At 42.7% G+C, this 14,226-nt stretch overlaps 1 protein-coding gene across 1 annotated transcript in view; it reads right to left on the reverse strand.

Moving 5' to 3' along the window:
• TRPC5 (transient receptor potential cation channel subfamily C member 5) overlaps positions 1-14,226 on the reverse strand; it is a 60,295-nt gene that overhangs the window by 31,018 nt on the left and 15,051 nt on the right. Inside the window, exon 2 of the mRNA XM_008493608.2 lies at positions 13,097-13,618. Within this exon, the coding sequence (XP_008491830.2) occupies positions 13,097-13,618 (522 nt within the window). The remainder of the gene's footprint in view (positions 1-13,096; positions 13,619-14,226) is intronic.

Genomic DNA, 14,226 nt, shown 5'->3' on the forward strand with positions numbered 1-14,226 from the left:
ACAGAAAGTTACCCTGCTGTAGTTTCTCATTTAAGATCACAAACAGGGGCTTGTGACTGGATGTGTTCTGTGGCAATTCACATGGTAATAGATGCTGCTGTTTCCTTGAGACAAGGTACAGCTTTTTGCTTTTTTTTTTTGAGGGTGAAAATATATAAGCACATTTTCTCTTTATCACATATGATAGAAAGCTCTAGGGGGAGAATGAAACTGTTTTTCCCTTGAGTCCAAGTCAGAGTCATTTGAGAAATCAAATGACTGTATGTTCCTCTGGTTGCTGTGCAACTTGCAAGCATCTTAAAAGTGCCTCTTCTCTGCCTAATAGCTCATTTCTAAAATCTGCTTTCTGTGTTGTATCTGATGTTAGTTCTTCAAATGAAGATAAATTCACACATCATGAAAGAGCAGCTTTAAAGACCAGCTTGGCAAAAGGGAATGCAAATGGAAAAAGCCATTAAATTTTCCAATCAAGCCCATCCCAGCCTCACTGAATATGGCCTAAGGGAAATCTAAGCACAAAGAAAGTCTCCTTAATGTCACAAACCATCAAGTGCTGTCTTTACTAAAGGTAAAGCTAAGCACTTCACAAAATTTCCATTGTGCAGGAACAGTGGAATTCTGAATTATGACAGAGAATTCAACCAAGCCCTCACTGTTCTGCCCAAAGTACCAATTGCTTTTCAGTAAGTGTGGGTTATTTTGAAAAAATACAGCAATGAGCTATTTCCCTAAGGAGTCCTGTGAATGTCAGCCTCATTTTTGTTTCTGGGTGTTGTTACCTCAACTAAACCATTGAATTCATTGACCAGACTGCATCACTGAATGCTCAACTCATAGAGATTGTCTAGGATTCATACTGCTAAATCAATGCACATCAAATAGCAAACCAAGAAAAAGCTCAGCTTTAGCCCTCCTAGGTGTGAAGTTGCCTGGAATGGTAATAATATCATGGAACTTTTGTTATCTTCCATAATTCCAAATTTCTTCATGAAGTTAAGGGAACAATTTTATTTCTACTGTGCAAACAGAACTGAGATCAGGCAAAGCAAGCTGACTTCCCCAATACTACTTATGCCAAGGTGTTTCCTGAATAGAAGCTCAATTTCCACATAAGTAGAGTCCCAAATGTGTTTTTTTATCTTTTTGCAAAGCCTTTCATTTGCCATGGATAGAAACAGAGCATGTGCATATCCTGAGTCTTTGATCATTTCACACAAACATACTGTATGTGACAGGACTTGGTATCAGTTAAAAGTTTCTGCACAGTGAAAAGGAGAGATCATGATTATTTAATAAACTGCATATTGTCCCAGTTTTGTAGATGGTCCAGAATCAGAGACAGATGTACTGTACCAGAAGCTCTCTATTTGTGTAAGAAGATGAGCATATGACTTGCAAACACTGTGTTTCTCCAATACAGAACAAGCACAGTATTGAGATTTTTTTTTTTCCAAGGATTGCTGCACTATCATAGCCTCCAATCTCCATTACAAATGGACCCATCATCCCAGAGACATGATGGAGAAGGTTCTGACAGCCCAGTGACAAGAAATGCTTCCTAAAGGTGGCATTTGGACTCAGTTTGGCCAACACATGATCTAAACATTCAATGCTACAAAGCCTGTGGCAGTGCTGTGCTGGCATCACTTCTCCCATGGTTGTCCCTACCTCTGGACAAAGCCTGGAGATGTATTCCTGGAGGAGGAAATCTGAAGAGCAAGAAGCTCCTTTTCCATTGCCTGTTGAGCAGAACCTGTCCCTAGGTGAAGATGGAGTTCACTTAATGAGTAGGAGATGAGTACCTCCTCGTGAGGACATCACCACTGTGGACAAGCTGCTCATTCTCCTGGCTTCAGAAAACAGGGATAAATATCTTTGCCTTCCCAAGAAGTGAGCTCAGCAACTTCAGTCCTAGTTGGGAAGCACTCTGATGGGGGGGGAAACTACTGCAGTACAAAGTCTTTTATGTTCTCTTTTTCTTCTTTCAGTCTTGCCAGAATTTTTGTGTAACATTTGGCTTGCAGCTGGATTGTGCTATTAGAGAATTTAATTTTCAATGTTTATCACACTCATTGTCATCTGATGCTCTACCAAGGGGAAAATTTTTCAGGGGGGAAAAAAAAAAAAAAGCAGCTGCTGAATGAAGTATCTTTTCCTAATATTTAATCTTTACTGATATTTTTATGTCACCTAAATTCTACAGCTTGGGAATTAAATGCATTCTGCTTGCTGTGCCATTAATACAAATATCAAACACAGAAATGATGCCCCAGCCCTCTCCCTTTATCTACGGGGAAATCCCTTATCTCCCATGGTCAGAAGTAATTCAGGATCAGACACAGATGGGCTGGCAAGTGAAATAGCTCCCCGATAGACATCACAGGGGCTGAGCACAGGAACTCTTCTGCATTTATTCTGATTATCATGAAGGCTGCCAACAGGCTCTTCTGTTTGGAATTTGTTGGAGTTCTTTTCTGTCCTCTCGCTGCGGATGGTGAATGCTCTTCATAGATGAATAAGCACTAATTTATAACTGCAGAGCCCTGTGTTAATAAGCAGGACTGAGTTTTATCAGTCAGCTACATCAGCTCCCAGTGAGGTTACCACTGAGAGCCAAATGTGCCATGGGAGCCATGAAATTAACTTTCGTTCCCCTGCCTGACACTCATTTCCATAGGTTAGAGCTCAGCCCCAGCACTGGATCACTCAGCAGCTGAGTATCTGCAAGGTTACTGTGTTGCAGGGTGTTAGCATATGCTGCTGCCCTCTACAATTAAAGCTATTTTAGCTTTGTAAAAGCAGATTTTCACAGAAACCTTGCTAGATTTTGCAGTCTGTGTGACAATCAGGCAACTGCAGTGTCTGATGGAGCAGTGCAAGGATGTATCTTTGCTAGCTCTGAGAAGGTGGATTTCCTCTGAATCTTTCTCTCAATGCCACTAGAAAGCCCTGTCCCACCTTGCAGTGGTACTTTTAAATTCCATTTTCTTCCTGGATTCCCAAATCCTGCAGATACTCCAGAAAAACTAAGCAGCACACAGACCATACTTCCAGGGCAAGAAAGAGTGCACTGTGTCTTCACTGCCAGCCAAGGACGGGAGCTTCTGAGGAAGAAAGGCAAGGTGGTTGTGGTATCAGTTTGCTTGTTCTTAAAGCAGAATTCCAGTGGGCAGTAAGAAAATCCTCTTTTGTCACGCATTTCTTTTTAAAGTTCAACCCTGCTAGTGGCTGCAAAGTTATTTACATTCTGCTGCTGAAGTGTGAGCTGCAGAGGGTAAACACCTAATGGTTGTTCATCCTGTTAATTACTACTTTCTGCAACAGGAGGGGAAAAAAAGGAAGAACTGAAACAAAGAAGTTGGAGGGGAGACTGTGTAACTCTGGGAAAAGGGACTACAATGCTACCTTCCTCATCAACCACTTCCAACAAATCACACGTTTTGTCTTCTCAGGAAAATCTAGGATGAATATCCTACCCAAACCACACCTGCTACTCACATGCCTGCTGCACTGATGCAGATCCATATGGCAGCTCTTTCTGCCACTGAGAAGATTCCTAGCAGTGCTGGAAGAGTCCTTCAAGAAAAGCAGGTGGTACCCAAATTGGTCTCTCTGCTGGTAAATAAACCAAATTCCAGAACCTGCACAGATGAACACATGGCCTCAAATGATACCAAATTTTGTCTCAACTGCTCTTAAAGTATTTTAAAGGATGATGACACATGAATCTTAACTAAAGGTCTCCTTTCCATCATGTCTTGATGGTAGCAGGCATGAATTCAGCTTAAGCAGCAGCAACTGGAAGTTCATCAGTGATGTGAATGCTGGCAAAAGGAAAGACTCTTACAGCCTGCAGCAGTTCCAGTAAAAATCACAGTTTTCACAAATGTATGTTGGATTAGTTCAAATATTAAAATAAAAGAGGCCCTACATATTCTAGAATAAAAGCAGAGGCTTTCAAATCCTCAGTACCTCCCCATGGAAGAAGGAATTAACAAAATATTTAAGCTTGAAATTAAATCCATCCTGTGTTTAGCTCTAGGTTTGTGTCCATGGCCTGGGTCAGTAAGATTTAAGTGCAGACACACACTCTACAGCTGAGGAAGGGCAAGCTGCTGGAAGGTGCTTCTGGAGGCCAAGCTCTGCTGGCAAACACCCCACCAGAATGTGGTTCTTCTGGGTCACACCCTGAGCAGGAGTCCAGCCCTAAGCAAAACTTTTCAGCATTTATTTTAGCAGAGAGCAGAGGACAGCTGGGGAATCAATTCCTGGAGGAAGTATTTCAGCTAACACTTCAGGATACAGTTCTGCTGCAAAGCTTAAGTAGGCCTGGCTGGGTTTCCAAAGGTAGAGTGTGGTGGTACCAGTGAGTGCTGAACAGGAACCACTGACCCAAGAGAGATGCTCAGTTAATTCACACCACACCAACCAAGAGCTGGAGAAGGGTATCAGACACATCCTACAGAAGCACTGAACAAACACTCAGGATAAAAAGTGTTGCAAGACAAACCCTGCAGAGTTTCCAAAGGCCTCTTGTGGGCAGCACCTGAAGAGTTACAGATCTTGGAATGGAATAGTTGAAGCTCTCACAGGCTTTAGGTGAAGTGGAGAAGGTATTGACTTTTAAGTAAAAGACTGGGTTTATTCTCCCCAGTGAATTGCTAACATTTACATTAAACAAGTGATAATTCAAGCAAACATAAGAATTTTAAAAGTCATTCAAAAGTATTTTAAAATACATACCTGCTTTACCCTATTAGTGGTGACAAAAGGTTCTAAAAATACTTTACATTTGCTTCCTTTTCGACCTGAGAAATATCTATGCTGGAACTATTTAATTTTGGTTTTTCTTTCTACCTTACCTTCTCCTGAATGAGTAGATTGACTCCAACATCCAGGAAAGAACAGACCAGCATACCATAACCACTGGTCACATTCTTTGGAAGCTCTACCTCTGCTTCTTGTACCAGCATGGCATGGAGGGGTGGACATGCTCTTTGCTGAAGGATGTTTGCTTAGCCAGCTGGGGGTTGTAGATAAAGAATAAGAACACAAAACCTGCAGTCAGAGCTTTTAAATGCCACTCTGCACAGGATCCCAGTTTGGCAGTGGTTGTTATTAAGCTATCCATCTCACTTTCCTTTTTTCCTATGAGATAACTGTGTTCTCAACCATGGACACATGAATGGCTCATCTGGATGGTGCTGGATCTGATGTACACATAAGAGGTGTGAAGGGATTAGAATCTCAGTTCTGTCCTCTAGAGATTTTCCTAACATTGCTTACAAAGCAACAAACACGAAGCTGAAATTTACAGAAATCAGATGAATAAAACAACGACCACTTCTGTATCCAACAGGGATAATCCACAGCACTATTTTTTCCACAGAGATTGTTATTTCAGGGTAAGACTCAAAGTGAAGCATGGATCTACTCTTCTCTGCTGGCATGAAGCTGATTCTGAAAGGCACTCTAGACCACCAGATGTGGTAACACTGAACACTTGGCTTATCCAGTATAAAGGGGATCACTTCTTTCCAGTTTCTGTTATTTGCAGAAAGCCATCAGTCATGTCCTGTACTTCCACTCTGGCTTCCCAAGCCTCTTCTCTTGCTGGAAAGAAGACTGATGGCATACATGAAGTTAAGGGACCTGACAAACTCAATAAATCATTCTTGAATATTCTTACATAAGCAGCAATCCCATCAGATTTCAACATATTTCCTGTCTTTGTGCCTGAGATCATTTAAGTTGGACTCATGAGGCACTGAAAATGCCTTGAAGAATGATCCAGGCATTTACTGCCTGCTGCACATGACACTAACCCAGAGTCCTTGTCCTTGACTGACACACTGGTCTTAGGTTGTTGTTTCAAATTTGTGCATGGCCAGATTAGTCAGTGATTATTTTGCTGTCAAAAGATAAGTCTTCTGCAGTTCTTTCTGTGACAGCAGCAATATGTGGCTAACCTTCATCAAGTTAAAACATTTTGGTGCTACGTGAATAATATACCAAATAATCCTGTTTCCACAAATAAACATTCCAGTCCACTTTGTCAAACTGATGAAGCATCAGTTCTCTGGCTCTTTCTTCTTGTTTTTCCAAGTTTGGAGATAAGTCACACTTAAAGACCACTTATTCTAATTTTTGTAACATCCTGGCAACTTTAGGGGTTAAATTTCCATGTCATGTCCAAAACTGAAGAAACACATCTGGCAACTGCACAAACTCACAGAGCAGGGGCTCCAAGATCTGCCCCACAACCAGCAGCAGGAAGGATTCTTTTAAGGGTGCAAGTGCAGACAAGTGTCCCCAGCTGTCACCCCAAGGTCTTGCTGCTGAGATGCTGAGCACAAGTGCTGCTTGCAGGGAAGGGTTTGTAATGTGGTCATCTGCCTGCTGGGCTGCAGTCTGAGAGGAAAGCACCAACCACTGCTCACACATCCCATGGTAACTCTGCTGCATCCAGTACTGAGTGAATTAATGCTGCTGGGAAAGAAAAGGTGACATTTGGGCCCTTTAGAAATTCCCTAAATTTACATTCAGGTTTGTGGTGGAGCACAGAAATAGGGTAACCACATAATCCTCACCATCTAATACCATACAGGATACAGACGTTCCAAGTCAATAGAAAGAAAAAAAACCTTCTACTTCTATTTTTTCATGACATGGTATGATTTTACTCTAGAAACTTGAGAGTAAAAGCCTGTTTATTAATCTTCTGAACTGTGCAGGCTCACCAAAAAGCTGACTTTTTATGGTGCCTTTAAACAGCACAATAAAAATATTCAGCCCTGTACCATTACACCTCCAGGTAGTGTGGCAAGAAAACAGACAAAACCACAGGAGAAGACTTTAGGACTGTGGGCAAGCAAAGAAGGATCTGTGGCTACGCACCAAGGTACCTGAACAGCTTCCAAAACAGGTAAACAAGGTACAGTAGATGAACTCTGATTTTCACAAACCTCACTCTTCATTTTTCATAAATCTCTGGTATTTTTTAAAGCCCTCTTTATACACTAACTGATGTGCCCTTAGAAATTTGCCAGGTTTATGCCCACTCCCTGTCCTTCTAACTGCAGCCACACAGTTGATGAGGGTCAAGATGCAGCTAAAAAATACCTGGCATGGGAGGAATGATTGTTTATCCTCTCCAGTACTGTAACTCAGGAGATATATATGTAAATGTCTCAGAAAAAAAAGACCTAAAACTTCTGAAGCTTCATGATAAAGAGAAAACAGCACAGAGCACTGCTTTTAAATTAGAAAAGCAAACAGTTCTACCTCTTTCCCATAATTAATTCAGAATACAGTGATAAGAAACTAAGGCTAAGGCTTCTGAGAGGGAATTTCATGCATTCACTTGATCTAATTCAGTGGAAGTGTTAAGCAATAAAGTCACAGATAAATTACATTATTTTCTGAGTGGCTTGCACTCTCTGTGCTTCATACAGACTTACAGTCTAAACCTGCACAGCCACCTGCCACCACCAGTCCCAGGAAAAAGCAGAAAACCCATCCCTGGGATGCTTCCCTTCATTCTGAAGATGTGAGTGGCCTGTGATGGAGGGCAGGGAAGCAGGTGGAGGCTGAATGAGTATTTGCTATTCTTGTGGCTTAGCAGAATGTTGGACACAAGGAAGAATCTGCCCTTTCAGACCTGATTCACTACAGCTGCTTTACAGGAGTTTGGCAATGTCAAAAAAACCTTACAGGACACAAACGTTGTAGCTGCACACACCTCTGCTACAGTGATGATGCACTGTGCTCCCAGCTGTGCTTTACAAGATCCTAACAGAATACTTTCCCCAATCTTTTCATAGACATAGAATCATAGAATCACAGAATCCTAGGGGTTGGAAGGGACCTCGAAAGATCATCTAGTCCAACCCCCCCTGCCAGAGCAGGGCCACCTAGAGCACTTCGCATAGGAACGTGTCCAGGCGGGTTTTGAATGTCTCCAGTGAAGGAGACTCCACGACCCCCCTGGGCAGCCTGTTCCAGGGCTCTGTCACCCTTACAGGAAAAAAATTCCCTTGAATATTCAACTTGAACCTCCTGTGCTCCAATTTACACCCATTACCCCTTGTCCTATCACTGGTCACCACTGAGAAGAGCCTAACTCCATCTCCCTGACACTCACCCCTTACATATTTGAACACATTGATGAGGTCACCCCTCAGTCTCCTTTTCTCCAAACTAAAGAGACCCAGCTCCCTCAGCCTTTCCTCATAAGGGAGATGTTCCACTCCCTTCATCATCTTAGTAGCTCTGCGCTGGACTCTTTCAAGAACTTCCCTGTCCTTCTTGAACTGAGGGGCCCAGAACTGGACACAATACTCCAGGTGTGGCCTCACCAATGCAGAATAGAGGGGGAGGAGAACCTCTCTTGACCTACTAACCACCCCCTTTCTAATGCACCCCAGGATGCCATTGGCCTTCTTGGCCACAAGGGCACATTGCTGGCTCATGGTCATCCTCTCGTCTACCAGGACCCCCAGGTCTCTTTCACCTACACTGCTCTCCAGCAGGTCAGCCCCCAAATGCAAGCAAATTAACAAATTCAGAGCTAACCTGGTGCCAGAAGAGCACAGGGGAAAACTGATTCTCAACAGCTGAGCTCTGCCTTTTTGTAGAAAGTTTTCAGCACCTTTCTCCTTCCAGAATTAGTCATGAAGAACTTGAAAAGTAATAATATGGAGACAAATGCCATGTACTGCAGAGCATTTCTGAAAAGCCTGCTTGTCCCTTAGACCATGAATTCTTGTGATCCTACAAAAATAATTCCTCTGAAAGTGGACTTGGAGAAAGCTGGTAAGTCTGTGCTGGATCAAACTCACATATTTTGCAGTGTACTGGAGCTGCCCTCATTGTTTCCCAGTATTTTTTTGTGACTGCCATGCAAACTGCAATCACAACTGTTAAATCCTTCCCATCCACTGAAGAAATCACCAGGGCCCTTTTGTAAACTGAGGACACAACTGTTCTGCACTTCAGATGAGATGGAGAGGGAGTTTGTGAACATTGCACAGTATGGTTTTAACATTTGCTACTGTAAAATATAGTACAAAGCTACCTTAGGGAACATTTGAATCTTTCCTGTATAATTGAATTTTTTTTCCTTCTGCATAAACAGTAATTTACCTTCTAGGATATACGGGCTTATTAAAAACAAACTTGAAAAGCAAGAAATTTCTTTTCCATAGTCTTGGCCCGCCTCCAAAGGAAAAAGGTTTTCCCCCTCATGAGCAAGACATTTGTCAGTTTGTAACATGCTTTACATGTGTAATGTTTGGGAGAAATCAAAACTTGTGCCCCCAGGCTTTTTTGTTGGAACAAAAAACCAAAACAAGCTTAAAAAAAAAAAAAAAAAAAAAAAAAGGGAGATTTTTCTACCCTTGTAAAGACAAAACCACCTGAGGCAGAAATACACTGGGAGGGGATTTACCTGGGGACACAGGGTGAGGTGGAGCCTTTGTGATGAGGCTGGGAGGTAGGACTGAGGTGTTTCCCCTTGCTCATCCAGCCCTCCTCCAGTTGAAAGGGTGAAGGCTGAGACTCTCAGGACAGCTCAAAAGATGAAGCTGTGTATACCATGAGTATATTTACTGGGCTCAGTGCAGAGAACAGGGGTTGGTGTCTGTGGCAGGGATGGTTGCCAATTTTTTGATAAAACTGGACATGCAAGATGAGATTTTTCTCCAGCAGATAGGTGCCAATGCAGCTCATTCAGCAGTGGCATTTCAGAATGTCTCAGGAAGATGAGTGTCTATCTCCAACAGGATTCAGGCAGTTAACCAGATTATTCTCTGTACTACTTACTTGTGTATTTAGCAGCCTAACCAGCTTTAACAAGCTTTTGGAGCAAGAACTGCCCACAGCTGTCTAGCTTTTCCCATCAAGATTCCTTCCAGTCCTGTTTGTTCCACACTGAAGATCATTGACCTGCACTAGAAATCTGAGGCTGTTACTTCTCTGTAGCAGGGACAAACCAGAACCTGCTCCTCATTATGGGAGTACAATGAGGAAGGGTAAAAAAAAGGGATGGTGGGTTCATCAGAAATGTCTTGGAGAAAAAAACACCCAATTATGTGTCTGGTGAAGAGGATTCTTGAATTTCTAGATCACTTATGCTGGTACAAAGAAAAAGTAACTTTGAGATCTACTCCCCACAAGAAGGGCCACCCTGACACCCTAAAGCAATGCTCTCTTTACCAATTCCCTCTTAATTTCTCTAGAAAGAACCTTGAATTTACCTGCAGGGTTAACCTGAATGGAATCTTTTTACATTTGGGGGTGAAAAATTTGAGGTTTATTTCATTACAAAAGAAAACATAAATGCAGGAAGTTTATCTAGCAGTTTAGTCTAAAATTTTGGCTTACACATTCTAGGAGTGGGGGAATGGATTCAAAGTGGAGGGGGGGAGATTTAGATTGGATGTTAGGAAGAAGTTGTTGCCCATGAGGGTGGTGAGACCCTGGCACAGGCTGCCCAGAGGGGTGGTGGAAGCCCCATCCCTGGAAGTTTTGAAGTCCAGGCTGGATGGGGCTCTGAGCAACCTGAGCTGGTGGGAGGTGACCCTGAACATGGCAGGGGGGTTGGAAATAAATAAAGGTACCTTCCAACCCTGAAAATTCTATGATTCTGTGACTCTTTATGCTGAATATAAAAAATTAATAACTGTGGTAACAATTTACAGAAAATAACTAAGATCCACTTTGGATTTTCATCTTAGGCTACTAGAGATTTGACTTGTAACTTTATCAACATGAAGATGTAAAAAGCTTCTCCATCCAACCCATTTAATGTTAAGACATAAAAAGCTTCTGCAGAACAAGATGATCTACTTTTAAAAAGCCTGCTCTTTCTCTCTGCAGAACTTTCATGAAACCAAATGTATTCCTCTTTTCCTTCCTGTCCCCACAAAAATTTTCTCAAGTCTGATGTTCATTAATGATTAAAAGCCATTTCTCAGTGTCTCCCTGACAAACATTCCTACTCTTTTTTTTGTTTGTTTTCAGAAGCTGGCAGTGACATTTGAATCTTGCTTGGTGTCATGTTTTGGCCTAGTTACCTGGATAAGAAAATCCCCGCAGCATTTTGTTGCACATAAACACTGTCCTTCAGGAGGCATCAGGTATCTGTGCAGAACCAGGTAGGATGAGGGGGTTCAGTAGAGCTGTTTCCCCAAGCTCATTCATTCCATCCCTGCCCACCCATATTCTACCTGGAAACAGCACTGACTTTAGCTGGCAGCAGGGAGGATATTTGCTATCATTTATATGCTGGAGCTGTCATGAGTATGTCACAAAACATGGAACTGGTTCATATGCTTGGAATTCAGTCAAATATGCCTCAAAAAAAAAAAAAAGAGAGAGAGAAAAACTGGCAAGCAAGCAAGCAAAGATTAAAAAATTGTTACTTTAAAATAGAAGAGCTTCAGGACTGTTAGCACTATATTTCAAATTAACTCCTTCAGCTTTGCAGTCTCTGGATGTGAACTCAAGCTAAGGGCAGCCATGGGTTGATGCTGGATTGCACCATCTGAGCTCTGCCCAGCCACTGAAGTCAGCAGTGCCAGCAGCATCCTGAGGGGGGGATGTGGGTGCTGAGCCTGTGGTGATCAGGCCAGTAAAAAAACCCACAGAAGGAGAGTTTCTTAGATTCAAGAATATTTGACCTGATGTACTCTTCTCCAGATTAATTCTTCACTACTTGTTCATGTCCCTAAAGTTCACTTTGGGTGTTACCTAACTCTGCCATATAAAAACCACAACCTGGCATGAAGGCAGTGGAGTAGCCCAGCAAGAGCAGTAAGGGGCCATGTGCCTGATCCCAGAAGTTTGAGGCTCCAGCTTATTGCATCATGGGGCTGATACCCCAGAGGTGGAACAGACCACGGGGCAGAAAGGAAAATCTGCACCTTTCAGTTCTGGACTCCTGTATCTCAGATGACACTGTCAGCAGCCATTAAGGGAGGTGGAATGTGTCCTTTTAGGTTGTCCTCATCTGGGTCAGTGGAAAAAACAAAGCATCAAATATGGTGCAGACAGGGAACAGAGTAATGTGGCTACTCCACCACTCCTGTCACCCTCTAGACACAGAAAAATATAAGAGACATTGCAATTCAGTTCCTCAAGCAAGCTAAATTCCTCCTTCAGATAACCCAGAACATGATTGGCCAACAGTATATGTAATGTACTAAATTCTGTCCAGGTTTGGAAAGAGAAAGAAAATCCAGAGCCAACTAATGAAACTGTTGTCAGCATTCTCCTTGGGTTCATGGCCTTTACTGAATCAACTTATAAATCTCTGGATTTGCAGGGCTTCTCAAAGGCTCTGTGCCCTTCACCTGAAGTGAGTCCTTCCTTTTGGATACTATGGGCAGGACTGTGATATTCTGCAAACTGCTTCTCTTTTCCTAAAGCATGGATGAATCAAGGAGCAAGAAATGACCTGAGGTGTCTCAGGTGTGAAGAAATACTCACATGACATGATATACTTTGCTAGCATCACATGAGCATTTTCATCTAACCAGACTGTGATAATGTGGAGCCCTGGGACAGGGAGAGTGCTATTGATCCCTCCTGCTTTCTTTTGCTGCTGCTGTTTCTCTGACCCTGATGAGTTAGTGTTGAATGGGTGTTTGATGGCTGGAGAAAGTAAATTGTGTATTATATTATTTCCTGCAGTCAAGACCTTCCTGAGCCAAGCAACACCTTCTAGCTTTCTATTCCTGTGCTAAAGCAGCTGATGGGAAAAGCTTTCAGAGCTAACAAGCCTGGAGATCTCTGAGCTCTGTTTTATGCAGGGGAATGAGTTGCAATGCAATGTGGTTCAAGCATCTTTGAAACTGGAAGTATTGGTGCTTTAGAAGCCACAACCCAGTGCAGCAAATCCCAGTCCTGTTGCCCTCAAATATCATCAGATTCACATTGCCACCAAAGGGCACTGAACCTCCTGCTTGGTGACCAACCCATCTGCACATGCTTCTCCACTCATTCCAACCCTGAACAAAACCAGAGACAACAGAAATTAATCATTTTACCCCCCACACAAAGCCTTCACACACCTTCCCATTCAGATGACTCTTACCTCTTTCTGGTGATACTTTATTGCTACCTTTAGCTTTGCCAAATCATGACATTTCTGGGGATCCAGTTCTTCACTTTGATCATCTCTGTGATTGAGAATGATCTCCAGTTCCCGGGAACTCCGTGCTTGGTCCAGAAGGTCCTTAGCAAAACGTTTGCACTGCTGTGAGAGCTCTTCATACTCTGCCTTGAACTCATTTTCCACTTTGCTGAGCTCCTTCAGCTCCCAGCCCAGCCGGAAAGCCGTCAAGATGGGGTCCTCACTTGATAAGGCAATCAAGGAAGGGCTGGCTAAGGCTTTGTAGATGTTCAGCCTTGACCTGGAATGCCTCAGGCTGTCCACCTCTGAACTGGAGACACATTCCACACAGTTGCACCTGATCTGGTGTGGGCGTGGAATTGTAACCCGTCTTTGGACAAGCAGTTTGATGATTTCATAGTTGTTGGTATGAGCCGCCAGCATTATCGGGGTGATGTCTGGAGTGAATTCTGAAAACTGGGTGTCCATCATCAACGTTGGAACCTACATGAAGGGACAAACCATGGTCATATTTCATGTGGAACAGCAGAATTCACATGTCCCTCCTTCCTGCTTTTGAAGTGATGGCATAACAAAACGGAGTTTTTATCACACCCTCTGTTCTTTAAATCCTGCTGTATCCATCCCTGCACACAAATTGCTCTTCTAGCAAAACCATTTCCCCCCAAATTATCCCTCTTTGCCTCTGGAGCCACTTGCCTCTGACCATTCTGTCATCAGTCTGGTGTAAAAGTCAGTCACATCCCCAACTGAACGCTTTATTCTAAAGTGGGTATTGGTTCATACAGCAAAAGGCAAACTTTTGTAGGAAAAAAAGGCCACAAGAAGGGCCGTGTGAGTACAGAAAAAGAAAAGAAAGTCTAGAGAAGAGTGAGCACTGGATAAATTCCATAACTATCATTACGTGAATTGTAGATCTGCATTAGCAGGTCAAGAACCTGCTTATAGTACACCCTACACAAACCAAACCAAACCAAACCAAACCAAACGCTGGTCAGCAGTTGAGTAAAGCTTGTTTTTATTTGAAAATACTTTTGAGTGGAAGGATACATTACATAACTGCCCTCAGAATAGATTTGTTTTCTGGTTTG

This window comes from Calypte anna, chromosome 4 (genome assembly GCF_003957555.1).
Source record: "Calypte anna isolate BGI_N300 chromosome 4, bCalAnn1_v1.p, whole genome shotgun sequence".
NCBI lineage: Eukaryota > Metazoa > Chordata > Aves > Apodiformes > Trochilidae > Calypte > Calypte anna.